This window comes from Sciurus vulgaris, assembly GCF_902686455.1.
Source record: "Sciurus vulgaris genome assembly, chromosome: 2".
In the NCBI taxonomy this organism is placed as follows: domain Eukaryota; kingdom Metazoa; phylum Chordata; class Mammalia; order Rodentia; family Sciuridae; genus Sciurus; species Sciurus vulgaris.
The window spans coordinates 182,014,921-182,034,131 of record NC_136462.1 but is presented as its reverse complement, the minus strand read 5'-3'; the positions used below and the strand labels follow the sequence as shown (position 1 = coordinate 182,034,131).

Here is a 19,211-nt window from a genome sequence, read left to right as displayed (position 1 = left end):
ATTCGCTGCACCCTATACCCATCAAGTAGACAGAACTAGGGAACATTCTACAGGATCTCTTTATGAAACCTACAGAAATCTACAAGTGTCTGCATAAGGAAAGTGTAACTGTTACAAGGGTTTTAGTATTGAGCCTTTGAAATTTCACCATATGCTTTGTTGTAGCAAGTATTTTGTTGGATGAAAAAAGCCCACAGAATGCAAGAAGAAGAAGAAAAAAAAAAGCAACCAAATCAATGGAGCAGGAGGACAGGAGAAGAATTCGAAGGACTCAATAATCAAATTCAAAGAGAATAAAAGTTTGACCCCCCCCCCAAAATAAAACTAAATAGATAGAAAGTAACTGTCTTTTATGTACCAATGACAAAATGTAAATAGAGTTGTCACAGGGTCCTCATGTATGTTAGAACTGTTCACTGAAAATTCCCTTCACAACACCCTCACCCCAGGAAGAACAGTCACCTTAAACTCAAGTCACTACTCCTCTATAGACAGGGTCATCCAAGAATATCCTTAGTGGACCTTTCTTGGGTAAATCCAATTTTTCCTAAAGGTAATGACATAACTTCCATTAAAAGCAGGTAACACAAGATAAATAACATCTGGTTAAGTGTTATGATTACTTTTGCAAGTATCATATTAGAATCAGAAGAAATTTTTTTAAAAAATCTTAAACTCAATTATAATCTACATTTAAAAATTAGGTTTGATGATCTGATGGATGCTGTTACATAAAAATTTAAATAAAAAATTATACACACACACACCCTCCAAAGAAGAATGTCTTAAAATCACTTTCTATCTATGATAAAAGATAGAGATTTCAGTCCATTGGTTTACAGGTTAAAAAAAGAAAAAGTGATATGAAGTAATGCATGCTTTTCAGATAAATAATTATATGGGAAAAACATGTCAGAGAAGATAAAAGCTCAAATCGCTAACATATTCTAAATTTCCTTTTTTTTGGATACTGGGGATTAAACCCAGGGTGCTTAACCATTGAGCAACACCCCCCACCCTCCCCCCCTTTTTATTTATTTTTTTTGAAACAGGGTATCACTAAGTTTTTTTTTTAAGTAATTTTTTTAGATGTAGATGAATATAATACCTTTATTTTATTTATTCACTTTTATGTGGTGCTGAGGATTGAACCAGTGCCTCACACATGCCAGGCAAGTGCTCTACCACTGAGCTAAAACCCCAGCCCTGCCTTCTGAAGCTGGCTTTGAACTTGTGGACCTCCCAACTCAGTCTCCAGAGCCACTGGGACTACAGGTGTGCACCACCACACCTGACCTAAATATCTTTTTTAAAAACCAAAGGTTTCTCTGCAATTTCCTTCTCTTAGTCCTACCAGGTTGAACCTATAAACTTGCCATTTCTGTAAGTCAAAAAGTTTCAATACTAGCTACTCCAGATGGCTTAACCCTAATAATCCCTTTTCTATATGACAGACCTCAAAAACCATTGTAGATAACTCCATTTACCACTTCATGAACAAAGATAAGATCCAAGGTCAAAATGTATCAACACTGCCTGTAACTATTTGAGGGTAACAGTGGTCAAGTCCAGGTACGGTAACCCCAACCATTCCTGGACTTCTTTGAAGCCCTAATGTGTGATAAAGTTGTTTATAATGAAAAAGAACATAAAAAACAAATATGTTTGGGGGCTGGGGTTGTGGTTCAGTGGTAGAGCGCTTGCCTAGCATGCATGGGGCTCTACATTTGATCTCCAGCACGACGTAAAAACACAAAATAAACAAAGGTATTGTGTCCATCTACAATTAAAACTTTAAAAATTAAAAAAAAGCATGTTTGAATTTTAAAGATAATACAGAAGTTAAAAATAGTAAGGAATTTGAACCAGTTCCATGAAGAATTATTAAAAACTCTGCACCCTTCTGTATACATACCGGCCATCTCCACAAGGCAAACACAGCACAGCAGCTCCAGATGTGCACTCTGCAGTTGAACGGACTGTTTCAAATTCTGGCTCCTCTATTTACTACCCTTGCCTCAGTTTCCTCATGTACAGGTACACATGATAATGGGGACTACTTTACTGAGTTATGAGAATTAAATAAATTACAGGCAAAGAGCCTAGAAAACTGCCTGGCATATAGTAAGAGCTCAATAATTATTAGCTAATATTACCATACAATATTATTTTGGACTTAAAAACAAATGGGAGTCATAAATCGTTTTTAGGAATTTACCTGCTTATAAGCAGACACGGTCACCACCCTCCACCTCACTGCATACTTGTGCCACAGGCAGTGTGGTGTGAAACAAACAGCCCAGTTTTCCATCCCAGCTCTACCCTTTATAAAGCAACATGCTGGAAATTACATGTATCCCTAATAAACTCCATCTGATAATTTTAGTCTAAAAACTTTCTAATTTTTGATTCTATAAACCTATGTTTTTCTTTTCTTTCTTTCTTTCTTTTTTTTTTTTAATACTGGGTATTGAACCCCTAGCACTTTACCACTGGACTATATCCCCAGCCCTTTATTCATTTTGAGATAGGGTCTTGTTACATTGCAGAGTCTCACTAAATTGTTGAAGGTCTTGATAAATTGCCCAGGTTGGCCACAAACTTGTGAGCCTCCTGCCTCAGCCTGCTGAATTGCCAGACACAGGCGTAAGCTACCTCATCCTATCAACCTATGTATTCTTTATCAAAGTGGTTGAAAAGAATTGGGAATTTAGCTCAGTGCCACAGCACTTGCCTAGCACATACAAGGCCCTGAGTTCAGTGCTTGGCCTGTGGAGAAAAATAAAAGTAAGGGGAAAAAATCCAAATACACGTTGAAAAAGATGTTCAGAGGCTGAGGAAAGCCTTCAGAACAGCCTTCACACTAACATTAACCATTCTATACTCTCGACAGTTCCTGAGTCAATTCAACTTCATATATGCAGACTACCAATGTCCTAATACATCTCCTCCTCCTCCAAAAATAGATTTCAACAGAGATGTGGGCTATCTACTGAAAGGAAGAAAAGACTATCTGATCATCTACCCATTCAGCAAGCCTCTCAAGAGGAAATAAGGTTAGTTGAGCAGGATGAAAACTCCTGGGGGGGGGGGGGGCGGAGGGGCGGATCTCCTCATTCTTGTGCATAAAGCACAAGGTGGGACAACTCTATTTCCAGTAGAGCAAGATTGCCACTCAGATAAGGGGTAGTGCCAGGGTCACAAAAGCTCAGGTGGGCACAGAAACTCCCCAGTGAAAAGACACTGCCAGTTGTCACTAACAGAAAGCACTTGGACAAAGAAAGAACTCCTTTCACTCAGTGAGCTGCTACATTTTATGCGAAGAAGTAAACATCAAAAGAAGAAAGATTTGAACATTATGAGTATTTAACCATGGAAGTTTAGGAAGTCAGACTCCCCCCCAAAATTATCTTGGTGACATATATTTCACTGATACACAAAACCTTCTGCTCCTAAGCATGATGATAACCTATACTAGACCATTAGAAAAACAATTAACATGAGCATTAGATAAAGTGGGCAGCAAACAGGCTACAAATCAGCTATGGGTAACAGCCTGTGTCAGAATCTTTCATCAACTATAATTTCACAACCACAATCAAAAAGTAGATAAAAATATAAGATAGGAATAAAATGTTCATGCTAAATTTTGTTTTGAGGGGAGAGTACTGGGGATTGAATTCAGGGGCACTCAACCACCGAGCCACATCCCCAGCCCTGTTTTTGTATTTTATTCAGAGACAGGGTCTCACTGAGTTGCTTAAGACCTCGCTTTTGCTGGGCTGGCTTTGAACTCAAAATCCTCCTGCCTCAGGCTCCTGAGCTGCTATGATTACAGACATATGCCACCGTACCTGGTCCAAGCTAAATTTTTTTTTTTTTTAGTTGTCAATGGACCTTTTTTTAATTATTATTTAAATGCAATGCTGAGAATTGAACCAAGTGCCTCACACACGCTAGGCAAGCGCTCTACCACTGAGCCACAACCCCAGCCCTGTTCATGTTAAATTTTTAATGATGAGGTAAGTGTTTAAGGATGTATTAAATGAAAACAACCAGGAAAAAAAAAGATATATAAATGCCCCAAGATTTAGCAATTGTTCCTTTCTAAGTTCTTACAAACTGAACTGTTTTATTTCTAAACCTAATATTTTTAGAGATACGAAAAAGCTAACATTTTTAGAGATATACTCCCACCAAAAAGAGCTCTCTGTGCACAATGAAGGCTCCTGGCTCAGCCAGTTAGGCCAAGTGGCTGCCTCTGTGGCCACCCCTTCCACACACAAACTGAGTCCTGCTCAGCCTTCTAATGCCACCTGCCTGCATAATGCTTTCCCCTTGGTCCCTGTGCAGAACAATCTGCCCTGCCTTCCCTGAATTTCCCTAAGTTCTTCATGGAAAATAAATCTTGTAGCATTTCTCCCTTTCTATTTGTACAACAGCTGATTCTGAAAAGCTGAAAAGGGGAATGTGCTCCATTCTTACAACTTTAATCTTAGATTATTACTACATCAAATAAGGGACTTAACCAATTGCATAAGAATAATACTAATTTCACAAGGTTCCTACATGTTTCCAAGAGAAAACCCATTATTAACTACAACAAGTTATTTCAACAATAATTGTCATCCTCGTCACTGACCTCATAGTTGCTTCCTTAAAACAAATTTATGCATAATCTCAGCCAGTGAGAAATATAGCTGAAGCACAATCTGCAAAATTCTAACATCTAATTGACCCACTTTATTAATCAATAAATGAGGTATTAATGGCAATTAACTAAAACAAAAGGAATAGTAAAATGATACAACCATCAAAAGTATTTTACAGCAGGACATGGTGATGCATGCATGCTTGTAATCCCAGCAGCTCAGGATGCTGAGATAGGAGGATCTCAAGTTCAAAGCCAGCCTCAGCAACTTAGTGAAGCTCTAAGCAACAAAGCAAGAACCTGTCTCTAAATTAAAAATTAAAAAGGCTGGGGATGTGGCTCAGAGGTTAAGTGTCCCTGGGTTCAATCCCCGGTACAAAAAAAAAAAATTCCAGTAGGCACAGTGGTGCACACTTGTAACCTAGCAACCTGGGAGGCTGAGGCAGGAGGATTCAAAGTTTGTAGCCAATCTCAGAAACTTAGTGAGGTCCTAAGCAACTTAGTGAGACCATCTCAAAATAAAAAATAAAAAATAAAAAAGCTGGTAACGCAGCTCAGTGGTTAAACACCCCTGGATTCAATCCCCAGTACGCCCCCACCAATAATTTACAAATGAAAATAATAGACTATATTCAGCATAACTATGCTAAAAAAAACTCATAAGACATATTATAAGCAAAATATAAAATTATATACAACATACAAAATATGGTACCTATTATTTCCTAGAATAATAAGAAGTTAAACAATGGAAACTTTTTTGTTATGGGACAAGAAATCTTTTTTAAAAAATCAGTTTTTTTGTACTTTTCCATGTTTTCTAATATAGTAGTCACATTATTTTCCTAGTAGAAAGAATCACCATTTCCTTTATATTATATTTTACTTCTCCCCAGAACAGTGCTCCTCTGAGTAGAGAAACATGGTGATGAAAACATGGTCAGGAAACCAGGAAGGGGGGCTGGGGGCACAGTTCAGTGATGGAGCATATACCAAGCATGCGTAACTGCCTAGGTTCAATCCCCAGTATCAAACAGACGAGAAGCTAGGTGAGCCACTGGGACCAGCCTGCGGAACCAGTCTACCAAGGCCCAAGTCTCACACACAGTGGGTATTCCCCAAAGGGAAGAGAGTTCATTTGGAACATATGTCACTGATGGCACCAGTTAAGTGACATCATTCACTCCTGGGATATTATGGTCCTTGTCAAGATGGGAGATTACTAGGACACAGAGGACAAAAGATTCATAAATTAAGTCTTTAAGGAAGGCTGGATCAAAATCAAAGCATAATAGAATTTTTTTTAAGTAAAGGGTAAATTACTAAAACCAATTTATTCCCATTTCAGAAAGCAGTACAGAACTCTCTATTTCCAAGTAGTTATTGATAATACCATTTAGATGCTCTGTGCTCTTCTGCATGTTTTTGTTTTGTTTTGTTTCGATTTTGGTGCTAGGAACTGAACCCAGGGGTGTTTAACCTCTGAGTCACATCCCCAGCCTTTCTTTTTTTCTTTTTTTCTTTTTTTTTTTTAATTTTGAGACAAGGCCTAGGTAAGTAGCTGAGGCTGCCCTTGAACTTGTGATCCTCCTGCCAAAGCCTCCCAAGTTGCTGGGATTATAGGCTTACACCACCCTGCCTAGCCTCTTCTGTATGTTTAACAGATCTTTATTGGGATGAAACAAGATAGCACAGAGCTCTCTCCCAGACACCAGTAGTGTTATCATACATGTATATATGGTAATAATGTCTGTCTCATTCTACTGTCCTTCCCATTCCCACTGCCCACCCCAGCACCTATAACTTCTAATAGAATATGACAAAAGTGACAATACGTCACTTCTGTGATTATGTTACAAAAGACTATAATGTCTGTCTTATGAGTAGACATTCTCCTTTGCTAGTTTACAGAAACAAGTTAGGTTGTGAGCTCTGCAGAGAGGACCACAAGGAAAGATCTTAGAGGGCCAGGAAAAAAACGAAGGCCCTTGGTCTGCCAGCCTGCAAGGAATTGAATGCTGCCAACAACCATACAGGTCTGGATCCTTTACCCCAGCAGGTTTTCAGATAAGAATGCAGCCCAGTTCAACACTTCGATAGTTAGAGTGCAGAGGACCATGCTGCTCTTGACCTTCTCACCTATAGAAATTGTGAGAAAAAGTGTTGTTTTAAACCACTATAAAATTATTGTTACACAGTATTTGATAACAGTGAGATCAACAGCCCACTTGTTTTCTATATACTTGGGTGATTCTTTATACTTTTCCTTTTATAATAGTATATATTATTTCATACTTTAAAAAAAAAAAAAAAAAGCTTTCAAATATGTTTTCTGTAGAAGTCCTGCTTAATACTTTTGTTGAATGCCCATTGCCATTAGTTGTCTCCAAACTTCACAATTAGATGACTCTGATGACAGAATTAGTTGGGCCATATTCCTTGCCCATGTCAATCTAAGTGTCATCCTGTTCTCAACCTCATCTATTGTCATTTCAAAGTAAGGCCTCAGTTCCTATCCAGCCAACTGCAGGCTGCAATGACTGCTTCACTCTCTCATAGCTCATACCTCACTTGTAATAGGCCCTCTCCCTGCCATTTCTCCCTGGCTCAGCCAGGCTTCATTTCCATCTAGACCCAGCTCATTCCAAAAACAGGAAGGCATCCAGATGGCCCTGGCTCTCAGAGACCACGTGCCATCTACTCCTGGCACAAACGACTATCTGCTGCACCTCATCATTAGCACTTAGCATCTGGCTCCTGGATCCTGCTATCTGTCACTTCTCCAGCCAGAAGAAAGGGCCACTTCTCATTGTCTTGTGCTGCCTCATATAGTTGATATTCTTGTCAGCAATAATACCATAGGGTCCAGCAGTTTAATACCTTTTGACAAATACTTCAAAAACGACAATGACTGATATATTTTTCATGTCTGTGAAGGAATAATTTTCTTAGCTTCAAAGCAACAAAAAGCAATCAAAGGAAAACACAAACAGATTTAAATAGTTACAAGTCTGGTCAAATGCTCAGAACAGAAAAATAACCAAAATTTTCACAAGTGGAGGAGCGGTTAAACAAATTACGGCAACTCTATATTATGTTTTAAAAAAACTGGTACTGAGGTTAAATACAGGGGCACTTTACCACTGAGCTAAATTCCCACCTCTTTTTAAAGGTTTTTTATTTTGAGACAAGGTCTTGCTAAGTTTCTGGGGATCATGCTAAATTGCTGAGGCTGGCCTCAAACTTGTGATCCTACTGCCTCAGGCTCCTGAGTTGCTGGGATAATAGGCGTGCACTCCCACACCCAACCTGTATTATGTAATTCTAACAAACCCTTAAAAAAATGATACAAATAACCAAGGTATATTGTTAAGTGAAAACAGAAGTTACCAGTATATATGGAATGACTCCATTTATGATTACAGGTGAAAAAATGAAAACAAGATGTTTGTACAGTGAATGTCACCATTGTGTACATCCATAAGACTGGGGTCCTAATTAGAATAAGATATATTCTGTGCTTGTATAATTATATCAAAACAGATTCTACATTCATATAAAACTGAAAAGAACCAATAAAATTTTTAAAAAAGAACATAGTCTCCAATCCATGAAAAAGAAAGAAAGAAAGAAAGAAAGAAAGAAAGAAAGAAAGAAAGAAAGAAAGAAAGAAAGAAAGAAAGAAAGCATTGAAGCCCAGTGGAGTGATACACACCTATAATCCCAGTTATTAGGGAGGCTGAGGCAGGAGGACCACAAGTTTGAGGCTAGCTTCAGCAATTTAGTGAAACCCTATCTCAAAATTTAAAACAGAAGGGCTAGGGATGTAGCTCAGTGGTATAGTACCCCTAGATTCAATCCCCAGTACCAAAAAGTAGGAAAAAGAAAAGAAAACTGAAAAAGAAAAGGCACTGGAAAGAAACCTGGATAGACGTTAACCTATTGACAGTAGTCTCTTTTAGAGATGGGTTCAGGAAAGAGGGACAGGTGATAAAGAACTTCCACATTTTCTCTACATATTTCAGGAGCGATGAGCAAACCTAGCACTCAGATAACTTGGGTTCTTCAATACAATTTTCCACTTCAAATTAATCAGAACTTCTTGGAGAAATGGCTAAATGTAGAGTTAGTTAAGTACAAGATAAGCTTGGAACACATTAATATGCCAGAAAATAAGAAAGTGCTCACAGAATGACAAAGACATAGAAACCCATTTGAATGGCTCCCACTGGCCAAATCTGGAACAATATGGATATTTTTTAAAATGATAGGAACAGATTATAAACATAAAACAAAAGAACCAATGAACCCATGCAGACATAAATAAGTAAGGTAGAGAAAGAATGGATAAAGGAAAGAAAGTTCCTACCTATGACAGAAATTAGTAAATACAGAAGGAATGACAAGAGTTAGAAACCACTATTTGGCACCCACCGGAGTAAAAAAGGCTTCAAGCAAGAAATACTAGCAAATACAAAAATAGTGGCTGAAAGTTTGGTAAGGAAACAAGACATTTACGTAGTATTAAGGTATCTTCTCACAAGAAATTCACTATAAAGGGGAAAATAAGAGTTTTACAATGGAAAATTCTGATACTATCTTATGCAAGTAATAATTTAATACTATAATCAAAGTGTGTGTGTATGTGTGTTTGTGTGTGTGTATCCATAATATATCCTTACCCTTTGCAAGTGCATTCTGTCAGGATACACACATATCTGTTTGTCCCTTTTACTGGTGTCTATGTATATCATACATATACATATAGATATATTCATATATGTACATATGTATAAAATATATGTGTAGTCAGAAGCAGTGGCACACACCTATAATCCCAGCGGATGGGGGGATGAGACAGGAGAATCGTGAGTTCAAAGATAGCCTCAGCAACGATGAGGTGCTAAGCAACAGTGAGACCCCATCTCTAAATAAAATACAAAAAATAGGGCTGGGGCTGGGGCTGAGCGGTCAAGTGCCCTTGAGTTCAATCCCTAATACCACCCCAAAATTATACGTGTACGTATAAAATGTATGTATATATGTATAAAATATGTGAGTATATATATTTACATAGATGTAAATCTCATGAATGAGATGTAGATCTCATTCATATATAAATATCCACATAAACATGAAATATATATCATATGTACTATGTATTACATATGTATACACATATATGTAGCATGTGTGCATGTGTATATATATACACATGCATATAGACTTAAGAAAAATACTTTGAAGTCACAAAATAGCTGGATGAAAGGAAATCAATCCTACAACCCACAGTTCTGGTGAATATTTCAATGCTCTCCCAAAGAATGCATTTGGCCCCCACCTAAAAATAAAATAAAATTACTGAGCATTCATTCCACAAGATGGCAGAGCTGTCCCACTGCCAGAGCTGGGTTTGGAGCAGCCAGCTGCCTCTTCAGCTCTTCAACTCTGTGTTGCCTTCACCAGCTCCTTCTCCTGCTGCCCAAAAGCCTCCTTCACACCAATTTCTCAGTAAGTGACTCCACCTCAGTTTAGAAATACCAAGGTTTTAGCAGCAGCTTGGGGCAGTGATCACTAATCAGTGACTCAGGCCCCTGGGAGGCCTTGCTGGATGTTCTGCGGAAGATCCTGCCCCATTTCCTGCTCACTTACATAATACATTCCTGGTAAATGATTCTCAGCAACAGCCTCTCCTACAGCAATCTTTCTGAATCCTCTTCTATTTACCACCAAGCTTTTTTTCCAAAGAAACACAAGAACACCACTACTCCTAAATCAATACATTTCTCCCTCAAATTAAAGAATTCTGAGGGTGCCAGTCTGTCCTGGAGTACCCCACATAATGTGCAGCACACACTGCCCTTCAAACCTAGCTGACCTCTCCGCCTCTCAGTCTAAATGTACACACTGCTCTAACAAGCCCTCATGGGAGTTCTGTATCATGTATGTAAAGATGCTAAAGGCAGTAATTCCTCTTGATGTAATAGCACCCATTAGATGGAATGAGACACCCAGACAGAAGATAGGAGTTAGAGGTTCAGCATTACCAATCAAGTGGGAAATGTGCAACTGTCTAGTTCACTTCTTTTTGCCACATATTAGGCTCTTTGTCTATAAAACTGGGAGAATTAATTAATAGTGAAAACTTAGAAATAACTAATGACTTTAAGCAGAGGCTAGTTACATAAACTTTGTTCATCCATATAACGAAATAAACCATGTCATTGTGAAAGAGACAGGAACTGATGTGGGAAAATACCATATATGAAAATGGCAAGTCACTGAATATAATAATATGATCCCATTCTTTTTTTTTTTTTAAAGCCATGTGTATTATATATGGTTTATATGCACAGACCATATCTAGAAGGATGGAACCAAACACCAAGTTGTAACATGTTTCCTTCAAGAAAACAGGGCTACTGCTGGGTACAGTGGCACATGCTAGTAATCCCAACAACTGCTGAGGCAGGATGATGACAAGTTCAAGGACAGTCTGGGCAATTCATCAAGACCCTGTCTCAAAATAAAAACTTAAAGGGCCGGGGGATGTAGCTTAGTAGTAGAGTGCCCCTGGGTTCAATTTCTAGTTCCATAATATATGAAGAGATAATAAATGGGACTACATAAGGGAGAACTTTTCATTCTCTTTTGCTTGGTTTTAATTTTTCCTTGCATATGCTGAAATTTATAGGGGGAAAAAGGGAAATTGACTTTTGATTTAAAAAATTTTAAACACAGGGCCTAATTGCCTTAACTCAGAGACTAAAAGTTATAAAAACTCATTAAAAACAAGTATGTGTGAATATAAGGACCTGGTCTTCCTCAATGAACATCTTGCCTGTGAAAAATCAAATTTCACTTAATAATCAAGATTAAGCAGAATCTTTCATTGTTTTCTCAAAAATAATGAACATAGCTGGGTGTGGTGGCATATTCCAATTACTGAGGAGGCTAAGGCACGAGGATAACAAGTTCAAGGCCATCCTCAGCAACTTAGTGAGATCCTGTCTCAAATGTGGGGTGTGGCGGTGGGTACTGGGGATACAGAGTGATAGAGTGCCCCTGGATTCAATCTCTAATACAGGGAAAAGAATAAGCATACAAAGCCAACATGTGTCATGGGATGATCTTACATTCATGCATTTTTATGTTTTTAAGTGAAGACCATTAATGAATAACTATGTTATTTAACCTTAGAAAACATACCAAAATAACATTTTCACAATAATTGTCAAAATATCCTCTATTTAATATTTGATATATGTTTTAAAACTGCCAAATCCAACAGGATTCTTGGAAAAGGAATTACTACACCAAAAATTAAGATACTTGAAACTCCATTTGGAAAAAGAGTTGCAATATTATGCAGCTCTAGAAACAATGAAGCTGGGTGATAATCAACTAATAATGTTGTTCATCATTTATCAACTGGCACTATCCAGGAAAATCCCTGCTTAAAAGTAAGTGTCTTGGACTGGCACTGCAGGTCAGAGCTTGCCTCATATGTGCAAGGCTCTGGGTTCAATCCTCAGCACCACATAAAAATAAATATATCAGGGCTGGGGAGATAGCTCAGTTGGTAGAGTGCTTGCCTTGCAAGCACAAGGCCCTGGGTTCGATCCCCAGCACCGCAAAAAAAATAAAATTAAAAAAAGTAATATATATATCGTGTTCATCTACAACTAAAAACAATTTGAAAAAAGAGAAAAAGTAAGTGTCTTGCTGGTTGTGATGGCACACACCTGTAATCCCAGCAACTCAGGAGGCTGAGGCAGGAGGATTTCAAGTTCAAGGTCAATCTCAGCAATTTAGCAAGGCCCTGTCTCAAAATAAAAAATAAAAAAAAAAAAAAAAGAAGAAGAAGGGCTGGAGATGTGGCTTGGTGGTTAAGTGCCCCTGGGTTCAATTCCTGGTACTAAAAAAAAGAAAGAAATATCAACTATTCAAAAAATAACCTAAATGTTCATCAAAAAGGTAATGGTTAAGTATATGATAGAACATTCTATTAGAGATGAATAGTCAACCTTTAGGAAAAATAAGACAAGGTGTGGTAGTCCATGCCTGTAATTCCAACAGCTAGGGAGATCCACACAGGAGGATAACAAGTTCAAAGCCAGCCTTAGCAATTTATCAAGGCCCTAAGCAACTTGGTGAGACCCTGTCTCAAAATAAAAATTTAAAAGGGCTGGGGATGTGACTCAGTGGTTAATTGCCCCTGGGTTCAATCTCTCGTATTAAAAACAAAGAGAGGAAAAGAAAAGAGACAAATGTGCTAATAGAAGAGTTCAAAAAATGCTATAAAAATAAATCTGAACAATAAGCCTAGGCATGTCTCAATTACATTTAAAAATAATAAGTCTTATTTAATTCCCTATGTAAATGCACAGGGAAAAAAAACGTGGACGAAGTGCAAACTCATAACAATATCCTTAACCCAAGAAAAAAAAAGAAGACATCTTTCACTTTTAATCAGAGTATCTCTAATACTATTTATTACCAATAGCATATATTATTTATATAATGCTTTTTTGTGTGTTTGTGGTAATGGGGACAAAATCCAGGAGCACTTTACCACTGAGCTACATCTCCATCTTGTTTCATTTTTTATTTTGAGACAGGGTCTAAGTTGCCAAGGCAGGTGTCAAACTTTCAATCATTCTGCCTCACCCTCCCAAGTTGCTATGATTATAGGTGTGTACCTTAGCACTGCTTTTTGAAAAGGAAAATAAGGGTCCAGGGTATAGCTTAATGGTAGATGGCTTGCCTAGCATGCAGGAGGCCCTGGGTTCGATCCCCAGAACAAAAATGTTAATTAATTTTTAAAAATAAAAATGCACACATACACACAAAAAAGGGAGATTATATGCTTTTCACTTTTTAGGATAAAAATTGATATTTATTCAAGGTTCAACCATCCTGGATTCTGACCATTTGCCACAAACATATCATTATCAAAACTAAAAGTATGCATTATCAATTACATTCAAATGTCCAACAGTACAAAAAGCAATTGCTATGTGAGAAAAAAATTCCTGTGTGACCATAAAGGTATAACATTTCCAAAGGCTGTGTACTAACACAAGATGGAGGTTTCTCTTTCATTAATGGTAGAATAACTCATACTGGAACAACCCTTCTATAAATAATCATCATAAAATCTGGAAAAGGCACTGGGGAACACCAAAAAAATTGGCGGAAACAGAAGAGTCGTCAGACATTTGAACTAACGGAAGGGTACTAGAGGAGTTGTTCATTTTTTTAGTCTTTTTGCCCCAGTTCAGACTCCAGTCAATTGCATCAGGTAGCTACAATTCACATAGAAACTTTCAGTCTTGGTGGTTAAAGAAGCAAGACAAAGTTCAGTGCAGCTACAACTTCTGCAAGGGGTGGGGAGGAGCCATTAGAAAGAAGAAAATCACAAACAGGTGGTTCCAATTTCTGCATATAAACTTTGCCTATGTCTCTGATTTCGAAAGATAAAAGAGTTACAAACAGTCAAACAAAGACCTGAACAGAAATTTCAGCTGCTGCCCATTACAGAGAAAAAAATTTGGACTTTGAGTTCAGCCAGGTTAATTGCCCTTTAAAAAATAAAGAACTCAGTACTCCTTAGAGGAACAAACATAATACCAACTCCACAACATAGCAGTCACAATGTCCAGGATATAATCCAAAACATTAAAGCAATAGGAAGAAATGTAAAATATGACCCATAGTCAAGAGAAAAGCCATTCGATAGTTATTAACCCCAAGAAAATCTAGATGTTGGAATTGATAGACAAGGACTTCAAAACAGCTATTAAAACTATGCTCATAATAAATATACACATTGGAAATCTCAGCAGAGAAGTTGAATATAAAAAAATGTAAGTTCTAGAACTGAAAAAAATATTATAAAACAGTGGATGAATTAACAGCAGACTAGAGGTGAAAGAAAGAGAATTTCAAAACAGAGGGAAATAATTATTCAACCTCGAAAGCAAGATAGACTAAAAAAAACAAAAAAGTGGACAGAGATCCAGTAACCTATGAAATATGAAAATCTGACATAGCTGGGCATGGTGGCACACACCTGTAATCCCAATGTGGGAGGTCAAGGCAAGGAGGATCAGAAGTTCAAAGCAAGCCTTGGAAACTTAGTGAGACCCTCAGCAACTTGGCAAGATTCTGTCTCAAAATGAAAAATAAAAAGGACTGAGGGGCTGGGGTTGTGGGTCAGTTGGAAAGTGCTTGCCTAGCATGAATAAGGCACTGGGTTCAATTCTCAGCTCCACATATATATATAAATCAATAAAATAAAGGTCCATCAACAACTAAAAAAAATAAAATAAAATAAAAAGGATTGAGGATGTGGCTCAGTGGTAAAGTGTCCCTGGGTTTAATTCCAGCTCTACCCTCCACCAAAAAAATATACATACATATACACATAGATAGATATACATCATACACACACATACATATATACATAATTGTTTAGAGCAAAACTTATAATACTGCATTGAGAATTCTACAGCATATGTAATATAATTCATGGGACAACTAGAACATAATAGGAAGTTAATGGAACCATACAAAAATCTAAATAGAGCAGTTCAATATTTATTCTAAACTGTGAAAAGTTACGGATATATAGAGTAACCAAGGAAGGAAGGGGCAACATATCAAAAGTCTATAGAATGCAGCTTAAGTAGTACTTTCTGGGAAATTTATAATTTTAAACTCATATTAGAAATTATGAAAAAACCTAAAACCACTGAACTAAGGTATGCAAAGAATTGAAAGAAAAAAACAGAAATTAACATTTTAAAAAGACAAACAGTAGAAAAATTAAAACAAAAGGTTAGTTCTTAGGAAACTCCCTCTCTCATCCTGTGGGAGGTCTGTCTCTTTTCTTCTCACTTGAATAAATCCTACTTTCTTATACTCAAAAAAAAGTTCTTAGAAACTACTAACAAAATTGATAAATTCTTAGCCATGCTAATCAAGAAGAGAGGGAACACAAAATTACCAAAATCAGCAACGAAAAGGGTAGAGTGGAGCTGAGGTTGTAGCTCAGAGGTAGAGCGTTTGCCTAGCATATGAGGCACTGGGTGTGATTCTCAGCACCACATATAAATAAAGATCCATTGACATCTAAAAATATATTTTTAAAAAGGAGGTAGAACATTAAAATAAGAATATTATTAATAAGTGGTGATAAAAACATCATTAGAAAAGTCTTTTTTTTTTTTTTTTTTTAGTTCATAATGAAAGCACAAGCAAAAGTATATGTAAAAAGAGGTTTGAGTTAACTCTAAATATGAACCTTCCACAGTGGAAATCTCTTGTAATTCAGCAAGGGGAGATGTCGCTTCTGTTTTCATAGTGTTTTCTCCCATTGAGTTGCAGTTCAATTCCAGGCCTGCAGCCCCCAATCCATCCCCAAAGGAATGGCAAGTTAGTGCAGATGAGACCTGGCCAGCTTCCAAAGGAGATTTCAACTGACCTAGAAAAGAGAAAAAGAAGAAAAAAGAAAGCACAGACATGATATATACACATATAGATAGATATACACACACAAACACATCAATCAATCAATCTGGAAACCTGGAAACGAAAAGTCCCACAACAGAAATTCAAAGAAATTCAAGGACTTGGAGCAAGTCATGCATCTGATAACATATAAGAGTACTTTCGGTGGTTAGGTGCTGTGGCACATGTCTGTAATCCCAGGGGCTCAGGAGGCTGAGGCAGGAAGATCAGGAGTTCAAAGCCAGCCTTAGCAAAAGCAAGGTAATAAGCAACTCAGTGAGATCCTGTCTTTAAATAAAATATAAAATAGAGCTGGGGATGTGGCTCAGTGGTTGAATGTCCCTGAGTTCAATCCCCAGTATCCACCCCCATCCCCCCAAAAAATACTTTCGGTCAGGTGCAATGGCAACACCTATAATCCCAGCAGCACTGGGGGGGGGCGGGGGGGGGGCGGCGCAGGGGAGGTGCTGAAGCAAGAGGGTCATGAGTTCAAAGACAGCCTCAGCAATTTAATGAGGCCCTAAGCAACTTAGTGAGACCATGTCTCAAAAAAAAAAAAAAAAAAGTGGGGGGCAGGGGGGGGCTGGAGTTGTAAGTCAGTGGTGGAACGCTTGCCTAGCATGTGCAACACACTGAATTCAATTCTCAGCACCACATATAAATAAGTGAAATAAAGGTCCAGTGACAACTAAAAAAATTAAAAAGTACATTCACAGGTTCCAGCTCATACAGCCAAGGCTGTGAGCATTTTAAGAATGAGGCTATAAGTGAAAGGAGAAATTACTGGAAATGTCAACAAATGGCAGAGGCATGGAGTGAGGAGAAAGGCAGAGGCAGGGTTCTTCTAGTACTGTACTCCAACCCAACAAGCACTGATATATGACCAAAACTAACCACAAATGCATCCAAAAAGTGTCTACTGAATGAATAATCAGGGAAGAACAATATAAGCATACTGCAGCTCATTTAATAATTAGATTTCAAGACAATCTAACACTTATGGAAGTCGGAGATTGGTTCTCACTAGAAAAGCACAGGTTGGCAAAACAATTCCAAAACAGACTCTGACTCACCTCCTTCAGGTTCCTTTGTACTAGACGACTTGTCTTGTGAAAGATCCGTACCAACTTTATCAGTCAAATCTGGTACAACCAAGTCAGGATCCAGGATCTCGTGGGTTCCGTTAGTGGACAGCCTGGAAGACCGTCTCCTGGACAAGTCTTTGTCAGTGTTTTCAGAACAATTTTTTGATTTTTCCTGGGCTATAAACCATTAAGAGAGTTGTCATCCAGAGAGCAACCGGAATAAATAACTGTTACTACAGATTTCTGGGTTAACTGCCACCATAAGGAATTTATAAGAGAGAACTTCTGGACTGTTAGATTATTATCCTTTCCTTGTAGTTTTAAGAAAAAGCAAAGTCTCTGCCAGGATAGATTTTACTTTGTTAAAAACTGAGAGTCTGAAAATATGTGCCAGATCATATCCCAATCTTGACAACTAAGTTCTACTTTGGAGTTTCCCAACATGAGAATCTATAATGTTAACTTCCAAAGTCAACTGAGGTTTTGTTTATTTGTTTGAGGGGCAGGTTACTGGGAATTGAACCCAGGGCTTCACATGCTAGGCAATCAAGTTTTATAAGAACCTTATTTAGAGGCATCACAAATTCTTTTATAGGGTATTTTTTTAATCAATAAAATAAAATTTTTTAAAAGTTTCACTTTGGGTATAAAGTTATAAAGTCCATTCCTTTCTAAGCCTTTACGTTTCCAGAGGAGTTAATCAAATATAGTTAATGGAAATGGATATGATACCACTGAACCCAACACTAATACCATTTTGTGTTTCTTCTCACAAAAACTCCTAATTCAACTACATTCCATCACATTAGTTTATGCAATGAAGGACAACCTTTTTGGGGGGCAGGGTAAGGGGATCGAATCCAAAGATGCTTTACCACTAAGCTATATCCCCAACTCTTTTGATATTTTATTTTGAGACTGAGTCTAAGTTGCTTTAAAACTTGCTAAATTGCCCAGGCTGGCCATGAACTGTCAATTCTCCCGACTCAGAATCCAGAGTCAATGGGATTACAGGCATATGTTAACCATGTCCAGCACAGGAACAATCATCAGAGCCTATAAGGCATAGGGGACAGGATGGACCTAGGGGAGGCTAACCCAAATAATGCCCAATTCTAGCCACACATATACAAATTGGAGACTCACATGAATTTTTATCAAGTCGAGGACGTTTTAATGGGATGTCACTTCCTTTTGATATTTTCCGTCTTCTCAATTCCAATGTGATTGGTTGCAAAGTTTGAGAATTTGAATCCACAGCTATGATACAGAACCACACAAAAAAGATACGTAATTTCTTAGTGTCAAATATTGCATTTTATATAAAAATTACTTGACATATGCAGATAACCTTACATTATAAATAAACCCTCAAAAGGGGCACTCTTTTCAAAGCAAAAGAAAAAACAGTGAAAAGAGTGAGAAAGTACTACCTCTGGGACATGCTGACACTCTGCAGATTGGTATCCTAAATGTCTTTTGTATTTTCTCCTATGACCCAGCTCTCCTAAGAAAACCACAGTGCAACATGACTGCTTAAAAATCTGAAGATGCATGAGCAATGGCAAAGTTATTTTTGTTACTATTAAATCTCTTATCAAAATTTGACCTATCTAAAAAAAAAAGTGGGTGAAAAAATCTAACTTATCCAATATTCAGGAAATCCATCATGCATGCTAATTCCTAAAATGTATATCATAGGACTAGGGTTTGATTACTGTTTTCAATTTCTTCTTGCTGAATTTGTTATCATTAGTTCTAGTTCTGAAGATTAAAAAGAATGTCAACATTTATATTCTTTAAAAAAAACAATCCCAGGCAAATCTCAGAAGAGCATGCTTTTGACAGTGTTGTAAGCAGCTCTCACAGAATTCAGCAGTGCAGACGCAAAGCCCTTGGAGTGTGCTCACTCTTTATTTTTAAGCCTAAAACTTATGAAACTCTCCCCCAATCTGAAAAAA

The 19,211-nt window shown here is 37.6% G+C and overlaps 1 protein-coding gene across 7 annotated transcripts in view; it reads right to left on the bottom strand.

Annotated features, from left to right (window-relative positions):
• The window catches only part of PHF20 (PHD finger protein 20), a 125,172-nt gene that overhangs the window by 35,679 nt on the left and 70,282 nt on the right, over positions 1–19,211 (bottom strand). For 6 of the 7 annotated variants that reach the window (XM_079128138.1, XM_079128142.1, XM_079128140.1 and 3 more), the window contains 3 exons: positions 18,397–18,510; positions 17,239–17,427; positions 15,960–16,139 (listed from right to left, as the gene is read on the bottom strand). In XM_079128138.1, coding sequence (XP_078984264.1) covers positions 15,960–16,139; positions 17,239–17,427; positions 18,397–18,510 — 483 coding nt within the window. The remainder of the gene's footprint in view (positions 1–15,959; positions 16,140–17,238; positions 17,428–18,396; positions 18,511–19,211) is intronic. The other variant, XM_079128141.1, reaches the window with a different exon arrangement.